The 14444-nt window shown below is 46.9% G+C and overlaps 1 protein-coding gene across 2 annotated transcripts in view; it reads right to left on the bottom strand.

Moving 5' to 3' along the window:
- The window catches only part of BAIAP3 (BAI1 associated protein 3), a 1035958-nt gene that overhangs the window by 51054 nt on the left and 970460 nt on the right, over positions 1-14444 (bottom strand). For both annotated transcript variants that reach the window (XM_085629280.1, XM_085629278.1), the window contains exon 28: positions 1447-1555. In XM_085629280.1, coding sequence (XP_085485406.1) covers positions 1447-1555 — 109 coding nt within the window. The remainder of the gene's footprint in view (positions 1-1446; positions 1556-14444) is intronic.

Here is a 14444-nt window from a genome sequence, read left to right as displayed (position 1 = left end):
TCTTTATTTTGTTTGCACCCTAATTTGATGGAAAATCCATAATATCAAGAGCGTTTTCCAGAGCTCTGGTTGTGTGCGTGCACATTCACTATTATGCCTTTGCCAATAAACCAATTTCCATTCATTTTTTGTCACTTTTTAGAGGCATTCAAGAAAAAATTAAAACATTGTCCAACTTATTAGAAACATATATGAATTGAACTCTCCCAACGGAAAGAGCCACACACTGGAAAAATGGTGAATTTGAAGTTTATTTGGTAAACACATAGACACACCAAGGACACTTTGTGTCAACAGCCTGGATCATAAGATTCTCTCATTCCACGTGCGTGAGATTGTACCAACTGATGGGGGGTGGGGTGAATACAGGATAGGGAAGGCGGGTAGACAATAATTCTAACTATCAGGAACAGGTTACTGAGGAGTATGCTAGAAGTGTGGACAAGGAAGATCAGAACTGTTACCAGGAAGATAATAAGTCACAACACAAACCCTATAACAATCGTGCAGCACACTCGTGAACATGTCACTTTCAATTTTTCTTTCAGAAGAACTCGGAAGTGACGTGGTCAATTTTTGAGCACGCGAGGTCATCAAGGGTGTGTCCAAAAGACAGGGTCAATGCGTCAGGGAACAGGAAGAAAGGGCACTCCCAGGCACCATCCATGAGATAGAGGCCATCTGCCTCCATGCGACCAGGCATCCCGCTAAAGAAGGCCCTACTTGCCCTAAGATGAAGCCCACCGCTAAAAGAGTCACACAGCACAGGGGGTACAGAGGTTCCCTTCCATAACACGCCTGCATGCTCCATTGCATTTAATCCAGATGCTATGTATACATAAGGCATGGACTAATGCGATGTTATGTTATTTTATTCTTAAAGCACATGTCACGCGGAGATCCTGGCGCTACTGCTGGAAATTGGTGTGAGCTCGAAAACTGCAGAAACACACATTTTTAAACCTTGTTAAAACTGCAAATGATTAATTGTGTTTGTGTTGTACACCTCTTATCTCATTCCAGTTTTTTACACCGAAATATGAAAATGAATTCACTCTAGATCTGTTTAATTTGTGGCAGTGTTTAGCGACCTCATTGTGAATTTCCTTTTCAGGAAATCAGTCCCTTCCCTCGTGCACACTGCAAAACACCTTGAAAAACACTCGCTGATGTATGAGCCAATACAGGGAAACGCTGCATGGATCCAACTTTATTTAACATCAGAAGACGAGCAGCTGGGTTCTGAATCTGATTCTGTGTCGTTATTTCACTCTGACCCATATATACAAATATTTAAGTAAATGTTGTCATCAGGTTCACAACTTTATAGCTGTTTGCAGATATTTGCACAGATTTGTTTGCATGCATGTGTTTTCAGATATTTGCAGAGCAACTGCACAGTATTGCATATTCCCAATAGAGTTATATCAGATGCACTTGACATACCTCAAGAGTGTAATAGAATCGCCCATAGAATTCCACAGACACACCTCGGTTTGTATCTACTGCATCAATGATGAATTTCATCAGTAACCACCAGAGAGCTTCAAGCACCCTAAAAAGGAAGCAACTGTTAATTTTAATACAACTGAATGTCACAGCATGCATATACTTTTAATCTCTACAGATAATGCCAAGCTTATTTGCAATTGGGTTTGCCATGCTTCAAGTACATTGTTATATGAGATATACATTTCTGTTTGCTAGAACACAAAACTTCTAGGTCTTAATAATGTTCTGCATGATGGCCTGTGCCCTCGCATCAGCACCCAGCACTACATGTTATTACAGTCATGAGTGTCTGTGGCATTGCAGGGAGTATGCTGCCCACAAAGTAAGATTTGCAAGATCGGGGAATCTCGGGGCGCTTCCATTTCACACAGCTTCTAGGAGCTTTATTCCATGTTGAAAGCACGCACAAGAGTCATCATCCCATATTTCCTTTTACATTGTTCTGCCATTTATGTTTCTCTTTCATCCATTGATCTGAGGTCTCTTTTAATGTATGTACTGTTTTGACTTCATTCTCTGTACAGCTCTCCTTTTTAGGTCTCGCCTAGCGATGCAGCACGAATGTGCTGCCATCGCTTTGCGAGGCATGCAGTATACACTGTAGTGTGGAGGCTTTGTGGAAGCTCCGCCCACTCTCTGCCCATTGGCTTTTGTCTTAAATGCGGCCTTCCGATTGGTTTGAGGCTTGTTAGTCCCTCCTCAGTCATCATTTGTATCCTTCCACGGCTACTGGCCGCTTTACTCCTAACACTATTTTCTTCCCTGTCTCCCCTCCCTGCCCTCCCTCAATCTGTGGCTTCTCGCCCCCCCACACCCCCACTCCCGTTTGTGTCTTTTTGTGTCTTCAATGCAATAGGACTCGTGTAAATCACAACCTGCTTTGTTTATGTTTAGCGCGCCGTGCGCGCTTTCACTTTCTAAGCAGCCGGACAATCGAGCCGGTGCTGTTTGTGTCTTCAATGCAATAGGACTCGTGTAAATCACGACGTGCTTTGTTTACGTTTAGCATGCTGTGCCACTGGTCCGACTCCCTGTCGCTGTCTCAAGCCGTGTGGGAGGCTGGCCAGTTATCGTCCATAAAGAAGGAGCCGGGAGGGCAGCCCATTGTTTAGCACCTTTGCCACCGCGCCCCGCCATTGCAGTCAAAGGATGCCCCTGCTGAGAGACCGGAGGCAAAAGAGTCGACCTCCGAACAATCGGCCAGTGCCGCTGGTCTGCTGAGGCAGCCGTGACCCAAAACGCCTGCTCCAAAAACCCTCACATGTTTAGTAACTCGAGAACTAGCTGCGGGAGAGGTTAGAGCGGTGGATTCACTTGGACGCAATCTTGCCCCGCATATTATGCCTCAGAGTAAAGTTGATTGATTGATTGAAACATAGACTAGGAATATGATGGAATTGAGAAATATGAAAGATAAAATACCAGTAACAACATCCATTGGTGGGCTGCGAATTGACTTTTCAATCGCACATCGGCAGCATTTTTGCTCACTGTTATCTTTGATATGCTTATGATGCTATATCTGTGCCCTGGGATCTCTCCATATCACCAATCATTTTACTTCTGGAACCCCAATTTTGTGAATCAACAACATCTGAAATGTTTTTTCATGCGCTGTGATGTCTCCCTGCCCACAGAACATGTTGGCTTCTTTGCAAGGGCAAGGTGTTTGAAAACAGCACAAGGCCAGATGATTGAAGAGGGCCCCCTTACAGTCCATGGGGGGAGGGGTGGAGGCTAAGACTTTGTTACCCCACTGACGCATTGGTGTAACTTGGAACAGCATGCATGTTGTGTTCATTGCACACTATTCCTCTGTGGTGTCACCCAACACAGAATTGACGGCAGAAGATTTACGCGCATATTTGAGTTAGCACTTACTCTGTGACTTAATAACACACTCAGCAAAGACCTCCACGTGCGATATTTAGCAGTATAAGCTCGCAATTACCGCGTCATTCATAACAAGCTGCTTAGATTTCAGAATACTTGGGGTGCTGTACTGTAAAGAGCTACCAGTGCAAGTTTTAATTCTGTAGTTTGTAGAATGGGTTCCATGACCTCACTGTGCAAAATGTAAGCGTGTTTACAGGTTAGAACATTATTTAAACTGCGCAATTTCTCGTATGGCTTGGAGTTCAAGCCGCTCATGCATGTAGATGACTTAAATCCATACAAACAGAAAACTCTGGAGGTTTTAAAGCCAGACCTAATGTCTTTGCCAGTGCTTGTTCAACCTTGACATTCCAGCGAAGGTTAGCCCAATCTCAAACCATAACAAGTTTTGCAGATCGTTTTTGTTTCGCAGATAATATTTCAAGTTTGGGTCGTGTCTTTCTCGAGTACAGAACACGCTTCTGTTTCAGTCTAGCTATTGCTCATGATCAGTTTCAGTTTCATACCACACTGTTCTCTACCTCCACATTCCTCTGCTGCTCCACGTCCCTGACAAAGTAACACAAGCATTTGCAAAGTTAGCTGGCCCGACTTATGATGCCAGCCTTTTGACTTTGTCAATGCATTAGCTTTGTCAATGCATATTAGTTTTTGTAAAACTTTATTGTTTGGGACTAATAGTTATCTTAACCCCTTTCCATAGTGCCCCACTGAGAACAAATGCTCTTCTCATCTGGTTAGAGCAGTTGTGTACGGCTAAATGAGAATAGTTAATATAACACCCAGTATAATGTGCTGCATGGCTAAATACTTTTAAGATTCTAAAGGCGAGACTGTTGCATTGAAAATGCTTGTTATCACCCGCTTCTGCCCGGATTGGATATTGACTGCAACATGACTTGTTTCTTGTCCCATCACGGTTCCTTTTTGTCTTGAAATAGATTCCCCATTATTTTCCTGCATGCTCTTTCCTTCACTCCCTAACTCTGTTCTTCTTAACTGCTCTCCCTTTCCCATCTGAAAGCTTTCTGTTGCTTCAAAGGCTTCTCACACTACCTAGTGGCATCTCTATACCTTCATACCTTCCCAGGCTCATCAGATGAACTGCACCTGGTCTCTGCTGGTCCTCAGCCTTTCTATTGTGGAGTGTATTGAAGAGCAGAGAGGATGGAGGCGAGTAGATGGGACATCTACAGCATCTTTTTTGACCTAGTACATCAGTCAACTGTTAAAAGGGCCATCTGGTGTTCTCATTTTTTTCTGCATTTGTTAGGAAGGGCTTACCCAAGTTAAAGATCAAACCTGCTATTTAATTTTCTCTGTAATTGAGTCTGCTAGCTGTTCTGAATGAATAATGCCTCTTAAACCTTTGTTTACCTAGACCTTATGCTCCTTTCATTTTCCATTTATTTTGCATTGAGCAGCCCTGACAGGAAGGAACCCCTGGCTACCTCAAACAGCTTGGATTCAGTTTGAGCTGAAGGGCTTCCCTGAGGAAGGTGCTGCTTTGTTTAACAGTCTGAAGTGAAATTCGTTGTAATTACAAAATCGTTGAAACGATGTGTGCTGTCTCCCTGGCAGCTAATGTGTTTATCATCATGTTATTGGTTTCTATACATGTGCTGCTTGAGTTATACAGCTAAACAGAAAGCTGCTGGTCGAAGGTTTTGTTTTTCTATACACTTTAAAAGCATATTTAACATTTACTCTTCATTCTTCCAGCATATCTTTAACAAACAGAAATACTTCAGTGAAATTATCTTTGGTTAATAGAGACCTCTCTATTATGTTTGCTTTTTTTGAATGCTTCCAAAGTTATCCTTGTTCAGTACATGCACATAGGCCCTTAACATGACATGAAGATAAACACATAAGCTGTCAGGGAGACAGCACACATCATACAACGTTTTTGTGTTTACAGTAAGCAATTAGCTCACTAGGGACTGATAAGCCACGCCCTGGAGAAGTTCTCCAGCCATGCTGTGTGACGTAGCCAAGAGCCCTGTCAGGGCTGCTGAATGCAAAGTGACTGAAAATGAAAAAAGCATAAACTTCATGTAAGTTAAGATTCTCCCAGAACAGCAAGCAACCCCTATTGCACAAGAATTGAAATGGCAGGTTTGTCCTTTAACTCAATGAACCCCTTCCTATTAACACATGCTGGTAAACATGAAAACACAAAAGACATTTGGGACTGTACCATGATGGGCTCCTCAGGCGGAGTGCAGAGCTGAGCGCCTGTTTTTACGCATGCGTCAATTAAATTCATTTAACCTGAGTTAGCGCGTTATTGTAGACAGCACAGCTCAGACGCAGAAAGAGACAAACCCTGGTCACTGTTTTCGACCTGTACTGTATGAAAATGAAGCCTTAACTCGGAGAAGTACCAGGTCAAATGAATTCACGCTATACACTGCAGGTGCATAAAAAGAGGCGCTTGGATCTGAGCCGGCTCACCCATCACTATGGGGGCCTTCCTGATTCACTAAAATAAATTGATCAAGGTAAGGAATAATAATTACTGATGACAGAATACCAATCTAGTTCACCGTATATCCAGTGTTTAGCACTCAGACACCGATGTCAGCGGCCGGTAATTACATTCTATTTTCATATTGTTTTAATCTCAGATTTTGCCAGGGTATAGCTTTTCCTGAAAGTGTTTTGCAAGTGAGGCATTACCCCCAGGTCCCTCCAGTCCTCGTCCCATTCATGACGTATGGAGATGACCATCTCCCAGACATGAAAAAGAAGAGAGTAATGCTGAGACCCCCTACTCCATCCCCTGCCACTCGGAGTACATAACCAGTACTTACCCAGCATTCTTCCTGTTCTTTTTTCTGTCTGCCAACAGAATGGGAAGTGGTGTGCTGGTAGCTGCTCCTGCCGGGCGGGAGTGGCGTCTTTTCTGGTGTGCCCGTCGGTCTGCTGGGCTTTCCTTGATGGTGATTTGATGTGCCTCCCGGCATGCCGGGCTTGCTGGAAGGCTTGAGTGATGACCCTTTGCGGCTGGTGCGTCGGGCCATCTGTGCAGTTCGGGTTGGCAGCAGCGCATATTCCTGGTGGCTGGGCTAGTTGGAAGACACATTGCTGTGGCATGTTTCTGGATGCTAGTGAGGTACGTGCTGAGTCCCTGGTGCGCTGGCAGGCGGTGAACACCTGGGCTGGCTTAAGAGGCATTTTCATGGGCCTCACTCATGGCTCGACTCTCCCATGTGCGGCAATGACTGGAAGCTGCTGGTGCCTGTGCGCCCGCACTTTTCCCGAGTGGCAAACGAAGGCCGTGGCTGCCTTGGCACCTCAGAGCTGGGTTGGGGGTGCTCCAGAGGTGCCTGGCTCCTGGATTTCTCAAGTGGACTAATGGTCTGGGTCTAGGCGCGCAGGTCACAAAGGGCATGCCCGGGGAGTCCTGTGGGCATATTTTTGTTTTATGAAGAGTCTTTATGCCCTACTTTGAATACAGCATAGCAGTTTCTCTTTTCTACATATGCTGTGTGTTTGGAGATGTGCATCTTGTAAGCTGTCCTACTACGTGCTTCGGATGGTTTATGGGGAAGCATGCCAGTTGGATGGGCTTCCTCTTCAGGTTTCCGTGGCTCCCGATGACCTGTACAGCATGTGTGTGGCTCCCAGCAATCCATACAGCCAGTGTGATGGTCTGCTGTTTGTGGTTTCGGTGCTTGCCGGCTCTGGGGGTAAGTACTGCATAGCAGTTTTCTGTCATGGGAGGGCTCCAATTTGCCTCTGTTCTGGGACTGTGGTTGGCTCCTTTCTGGTTCTGGTTTCTGGTGTCGGGCTGGGGGGCCTTATTCCACTGCCCTGGCTAGCATTCCAACGGGGCGGAGGTGTCGGCTGATGGGGTGCAGGGCATCCTGTCTCTTGTGGGGTCGGGACATGGATGGTGGCATCTGTATGGTGGAGCAGGTGGGGTTGGGTGCTTAGGGCTCTTCCTGCTTTGCTGCCATTTTCCCCCTTTGGGGCTTTTTGTTGCCCTGCTGTTGCCGTGTCAGCGTGGGTGTGGTTTTTAGGCTGTGCCTCTTCCAGCTGCTGTTCACTTAGTGGGTTGTGCAGCGGTGTATCGTGCGGCCTTGGTCTTCCTTAGGAGGGATTCCGATCTGGTTCGTGGGAATTTGGCTTCTGCCTAATAAATTCTGTGGCCTTGTTGTACCTAGCTGGTCTGTTTTTGGGTTGGGCAGAGCCGTTTGTGTTGGCTGTGCTTTCTCTGTGCCTGTTGCCTGGTTGTGGGTGTGTCCTGGTTTTCTGGGGGGGGCTTACCCCCGGGGGCGAGTCCTGTCCTGGTCTTTGGGTGCCTTGGTATCTTGGAGGTCACCTTTTGGGTGTTTGTTATTGGGCCATTTCTCTTCTTGAAGTCCTGCAGCTTCAGCCCTGGCTTCCTGGATGACTTTTGTGGTGTGTTGGCTCTGTGGCCTTGGATGGGGCTTGTTACAGTGAGTGTTCTGTCTGCCTTAGGAGGTTGGAGTGTTTCTGTGTGTTTTGGAGTGTTTCTGGGTTGTTTGGTGTCCCTGTGTCACTTTTTCCGGGTCTATGGGAGCGCCATGTTGGAGGCCTTCTTGCTCCAGTTCTGGGAGTGGTTGTGCCGGTCTTTTGGTGGTGGTTGATCTGCTTCTGGCCTTTTTGGCTATGCTGGGGCCGTCTCCGTTGACTCCTTTCTTTCCCGGGGCAGTTGTTTGTGGCCCTGCTGCTGGGTTCGGGGTTGCCTGCTGTGCTCCTTCTAGTGGGTATTAGGTTTTCCCTTTCTCTGGCCTCAGGTTGCTGGCCTGGGTGTTACATGCTGTTGCTTGTTCTACTGGGCTGCTTCAGCCTTCCTATCGTGGTGCCTGGCTTTCTGGTGGCCGGGTTCCTCCTCCTGACTCTCCTGACTTCTGTGTGGTTCAGTCGGCTGGCTTGTTGGGTGTCTCTGCATACATCGGTGGTGTTGGGCTGTTGGCCGTCCCACTTGTTAGTGTAAAGTTCTAGCTCCCTTGTCCTTTTGGTTGGGACATGGTGCTTGTTTCATGCCTCTGGTTGGCCTGGGGCTCATGGGCCTGTGGCTGTCTGTGTCTCCCATTGATTGTAGCGTGTGTTGGGTCTCATTTGGGGGGGTTTCTTTGTGTTGTCCTTTGCCCTCGGGCCAGTTGATCAGCTTGTTGGTTGGTTGAGGGTTTCCTCCTTCTTGGTGTGGACTGGATGGCCCCACATCCAATTTACCCTGGCTGTTGGGTCATGGTTGTCATGTGAATGGTCGCGGTGGCCTTCTTTGGTGTTCCTGTTTGGTTTTGGGGTTCCTTTGGTCTTTTGGCCTTGGTGGTTTCCCTCTAATGGTTGGGTTCGGGTCCCATTCATTCCGGTGCCTTGTGAATTCTGTTCCTTGGGGGTGTATTTTCTTGGCTCATTGGGGCCCTGTTGTTGGCCTCTTTTCCTAGTGGGGTGTTGTGTTTTTCTGGGTTCTGGCTGCTGGCTCTCCCCCTCTCTTTACTGTCCAGGTGGAGTGTTGGTTTCTGTCTGCCTGGTCCTCCTGGTTGGTCTTTGGGCAGCTGGGTTTCTGGGTCTGGTCGGGCCTGCTTCCTTTCGGGGGCTGTGGGCGGGGGCGTCTATGGCCTCATTGGGCAGTGGTCTGGTTGTTGTGGCCCGGTTTTGCCTGCGTGCTTTGTGAATGCCTATGGCATGGCCTGTCCCAGTGTCGCGGCTCCACGCTCCTTCTCCCGTTCTGGGTTAATTCGGCCTGTCATTCTGGATTGTTTTTTTCTCTCTTCCCCGTCCAGTTGTGTCACCCCAGTTTCCCTTTGGGGGAGTTGCCTTTGAGCTTGGGGTCTCTGTTGTGTACCTCTTGGCTGGCTTTAGGTGTTGGTTGTCATTGCTTTGTCACCTTTGTGGTGGTTTTCTGGGCTGGATCCCTTCCACTCTGCGGTTTGGGTGTTGGAGGGTCTGGGGGCTGGGGTGCCCTGCTTGTTGTTTTTCTGTAGTTGGATGCCTCCTCTGTGCCTGTGGTGGCTCCGCTTTCTGTTTGCCTCTGGGGCTGGTGTCTCCACCTGAAGTGTTGGATCCCGGTGCCTTGGTTTTGTCCATGGTTGTGCTTGTGTTTCTGGTCGTTCTGGGTCTTCTTCCTTCGGTGGCCTTCTAGCTATCTTCTGTTGATGGCTGTTACTGATGATTCCTTAGGAGGGGATTTCTCCTCCGGTGTTGATGCTGGGGCGTTCCCGGCATGGGTTGGCTGTGCGCTGGGTTGTGTGGCGTTTGGTGTCCTTCGCTGTGGTTGTGTGGCAGCACCATGGGCTTTTTTTGTTCTGGGTTTTTTGTTCGCATTCGTCATCTCCTGCTTGTTTTGCTCTTTTATGTTGCTATAATGCTCATTTGTATTCTGCTGAAGTTCGGAAAACACTGGGACATTATGAGGAAAAGTGTGCTCAGGCTCCACACTCAGTGACGGCTGGTGACATTTGAAAGTGGTGAGGCGTAAAACAATTGTTGTACTTTATTGCGGCGAGCGAGAGTAGCGAGCGAGCCTGAACCACCTACGGAGGGCTCGGGTGGGGGAGGGGGTTTCCCCCATGAAAACTTTGAAAAAATAGTGGGCAAATGGTGCATTTTCAAGCAAATTGGAGAAAGCAGGAAGGTGTCAACCACTTTGAGGTCTGATGACAAGACACCAGAGCCAGACAGCAGGCAAAGCACTGCAAGCTCAACAAACAGTACGTGTCCTTGACCAAACCAACTTAAACAGGCAGCTCGAACATGATGTCACCCACTTTGTGGCACAATACTGCATCACTTCTAGAGAGACTCGGCCAGAGATGCCGTGGGGAAAGTACCTGCAAAGGCCGGAAATGGACAACTGACCACCCAGCTCAGCAACAACAACACAGTCCTGTGGAGCGCTCATCCTTACACACAGCAAAAAACAAAGTTGTTTGTCTGGAATGACCTTCTCTTAATTTGACATTAACAATCATGATCCATTAGCACTGTTGACAAATTGCCCAGTTCCGAGTGAAAATGTGTTCACCCATTGTTACAATGCATTCAATCCGGCACCAAAAGTTATACGACTTTTCTGTCACTTTGGAAGCAGCAATCCATTATATCCAATCAGCAATGCACAAACAACCTTTCAATAAACAAATGCCTTATTTCATTTAACTGCAAGTAAACCGCTTGGATTTCATGGGGCAGTGAGCAGACATCATTTGACTTTCTGTTGGTAGTTTATAGCAGATTGTAGACCTATATGGGGGGTTAGATTGTAGGTTATGCGTGTAGAATTGTGTCTGGTGGTATGCAGAGAGTGTGAGGTGTTTGTGTGCTGGGGTGTAGCGGCAATGTATATAGTCTTAGCTCTATGCGTCCTGTGTGAATTGGGCTTGGCTTGTGCATTTGTTTGCAGGTCTGTGCACGGCGCGTTTATGGTGCGTTTGCTGTTGGTAGGCACAGGTTGGGTGAAGCTGCCATGGGCATAACTAGCATCTCATTGCATTGCATATGCTCGTTTCAGTTGTTATCAACTAAAACAATGCACATCTTAGGCATTGAGCAGGGGGCATAAAGGAATTAAAAGAAAACACATAACACAGCACTAAACTCTGTTCACGGCCTGTCAACAAGGAAGCCATCTTAAAATAAAAGCGTGACATTCCTTTTGCAAAGACTCGGGAGAGTCAGAAGAAACGCACCTCTCTGACGTTAATCCAATAGTTTTTATTCACATTATTTGAAGTGTTGCTCTGCGCCAGGACATTACACAAATTACTTTGGAATGATACATTTGTTATTACAAATGTATGCTTAGCGTGCTCTACTGTAGTGTGTACATCTTATTTTACAGCGTGAACTCACTGCCCAAGGGAATCTAAATGGCCTGGAGAAGAAGTAGAGAGCGAATAATGCCACGCAAACAATCCACTCGTCCAGCTGAAACGAAAGTCTGCCGAATGCATCCAGGCAGGAATGACCGCGCACGCACACTTTATACCGCCGGCTCTTGTGCAGCAAATGAGAGCCTCGCCTCACTCTCTCGAGAGACGCAACAAATGTGTTTAGAAGCAATAAAAAACATTGAAGTGACCAGACGCGCATTTTTAGTAAAATGAGGAGCGGAGACATGATAACAAAGCAAAGGTCTCTGTTTATTGTCCCTGCTGCAAGCTAATCCGACATTGAACCCAAAGATAAAATAATAGCAGCACCATACATGTCAAATAAATATGTAGCTACTAGTTAAATTAACAACAGTAAACTTCCTCCAGCCACAACTTGCCTTGTCAAGCGCTCCCTCGTCTAAAGTGAGTGACTCCCGCCGTTAAGCGTCCTGCTGTGCTACTGTCCATCTCAGGGCTCACGTTTAGTGAAATGAAGTGAGCCCTCCTGTGTGTGCCTACCAGGACGCTGAGCGGTGTTAGTGTGTTACGTGGTATCTGCACCTATGATCAGCGAGGCGTTTCAAGGCTGATGGAGGTGAAGAGAGCGCTAGGAAACGAGACAGCTTCCCGGAGGGTTGTGTTCTGTTCTCTGATTTCTATCCATTACCAAGGCACGAAGTAAACCTAAGGGCAATTTAGCTACGAGCACACTGAAGCATTTAACAAGAGGCACTTCAGTATGTACCTGCACCGTAGCGCTTTGTGATGTCAGAAATGGCACAAACCAGCACTCTATAAAACGTAATAAACGCAAACTGAATACAAAATAAATCACCTTCTTATAAGCGTCTGCACCCACAGTAAGGCCAGATTATGTCGATCTGCCGCTTCCATTGCATAGGGCCTCTGCATGGCTAATGCACTCCGTTTTCAATACATCAACTCTTATAATTTTTTTGACCGTTTTAAATGAATAAAAACATGGTGATGCCTTCTAAATTCAAGTTTTGTTTTATTGATCACCTAATACAGCCAAAGATATACTTCAGTCACACTTTTCGAAGATATGTCTTTTGGTCATTTGTAGAAACATCTCGGTTTTCGAAGTTTTACACATTCCTCCATATTGTCACTAATCATTCCTGACCAGTCGCGGCTCGGGTCATGTGGGGGGGGGGGGGGGGATGTGTCGCGCGGGGGTGTTTAAAAAAAAAAAAAATCCTACCTGAGCAGGTCCGGGTCCGCGCCGCCTCGGGTCCGTTCTGGCGCCTACACTGGAACAGCCCATCACTGCTGGCAAGACCCCTCTCAGCCAATCCTGGCGCTGGAGCAGCACCAGGATTGGCTTAGAGTAGGCTTACGCTCCGCCCGCCTACCCATTAGGAGACCGAGGTTTGAGCCTTGGCTCAACCCTCGCTCTCCTAATGGGCATGCGCCAGCCTTTGGAAACACTGGTGCGCATGACTGGGCACGGTGTAAAAATTCGTCCTCCGTCCCCACTCATGCGCACTTGTGTGCTGCTGCCTGTTGCCCCAGACAATGCCTGTCAGTCAACATGACGCCAGACCGCCCACCCCATTCAGACTCTGAAGGGGGTGGGCGGTCCAACGTCATACTGACTGACATGACTGACAGTTCTCCCTCAGCGTCTCTGAACTTAAGTAAACTGAGAGTTTACTTAAGTTCAGAGACGCCGAGGAAGCTGCAAGCGCGGGCGGGGGGGCAACGCCCCAACGCCCCCAATGGACGCATCGCCACTGTCCACACTGTCAACACCAGGGCGATTCGATCTGCCTAAGCAATGCAGACTTCTAGAGTGGAAGCTGAGGAAAAAGTTTGTTTTTTATTATGTTTTCTTATTGAACATTTTCCTCTAAACGCCCCTTCATGCTTTGAGGAAGCATTCAGAGAATGGCTGTGGAAGTCATATGGGCATATTCACAAGCCCCTATCGCCACCACAACGTCACTTTCAATGATGTTGTGGTGGCGATAGGGGCCTCGCATTATTCACAAGGCGGCATTAAGCCACCTAACGTGGCTTAACGCTGCCTTGTGAATAGGCCCCCTTTCACGCTGTGTTTAGCGTGAAAGGGGCGTGCAGTGGGTGTTGTGGTAGGCGTTCCACCGCAACACCCATTGATATTTACTCTGCCCCCTATTCACAAGGGCAGCGTAAATAGGAGCTAACGCCAAACTTAAGACCAGAAAAACCCTGGTCTTAAGTTGGTGATACGAGGAGAAATGCTTTATTTCTCCTCGTTTTTGCATTTTCCATGTGTGCTGCCTTGTGCAGCACTCATGGAAAATGCCAAATGCCACGGTTTGTTTATGTACAGGAAGGTGTCCCTTCCTGTACATAAACAAACCTTTTAAAAAAAATGCAGTTTTGTAACTTACATGTGTGCTGCATGAAGCAGCACACATGTAAGTTACAAACTGGCATTTTAGGTTTGTTTATGTGCAGGAAGGGACACTTTCCTGTACATAAACAAATCTCTCTGCTTGCAGACACCCTTGCACTCTGGTGCAAAAGTGCCCGTGTTGGCGCTAAGTTGTGAAACTTAGCACCATCGCAGGGGGAAAAGCAAGGCTGCACCATGTCCTTGTGAATAAGGTGCAGCCTTGCTTTTCCGAAGTGGCGGAGAGAGGCGTTAAGCCAAGAATGCTAACGCCTCTCTCTGCCACATCCTTGTGAATTTCCCCCATAGTTCCGCTAGGGTTGTGGTAGTTACCCGTTTCCTGTTTGAGGGTACATTTGGTGACACCCATTAAAGCATGCTACACAAAAGTAGAGTCTGAACGGAGTCGATTCAGGGGTTTAAAAATTAAAAAGCAGAAACTTTAAATGACGTGTTTCTTGGCAATATGGCTGTGTTTTCAAGAATTCTCATAATATTCTTGGCAAGAGAAATGTTTTTTGCTTTATGATCATTGTATGAACTCGTACTCATTATATGCAAACTTTTATGAAACCTCACAGGAAAACAAGATCACGCATTTCCGAACTAAGCACCTGCATTTTGTACATAAAGAAAGCTTAAATTGGTGCTGAAACCGCTGTAAAATAAAAATAAAAAATAAAGCTAATGCAGGCGTGCTTGAAGTCAGCGCAATGTGCAGAAATTATCCAGCGCACTTATAAAAGTGCTAGAAAACTGCGGGGCTCATTTATGAGCCCTTG

This window comes from Triturus cristatus, chromosome 10 (genome assembly GCF_964204655.1).
Source record: "Triturus cristatus chromosome 10, aTriCri1.1, whole genome shotgun sequence".
NCBI classification, from domain to species: domain Eukaryota; kingdom Metazoa; phylum Chordata; class Amphibia; order Caudata; family Salamandridae; genus Triturus; species Triturus cristatus.
Note: the sequence above shows the minus strand (reverse complement) of the source record. Positions and strands in the feature narration are given on the sequence as shown.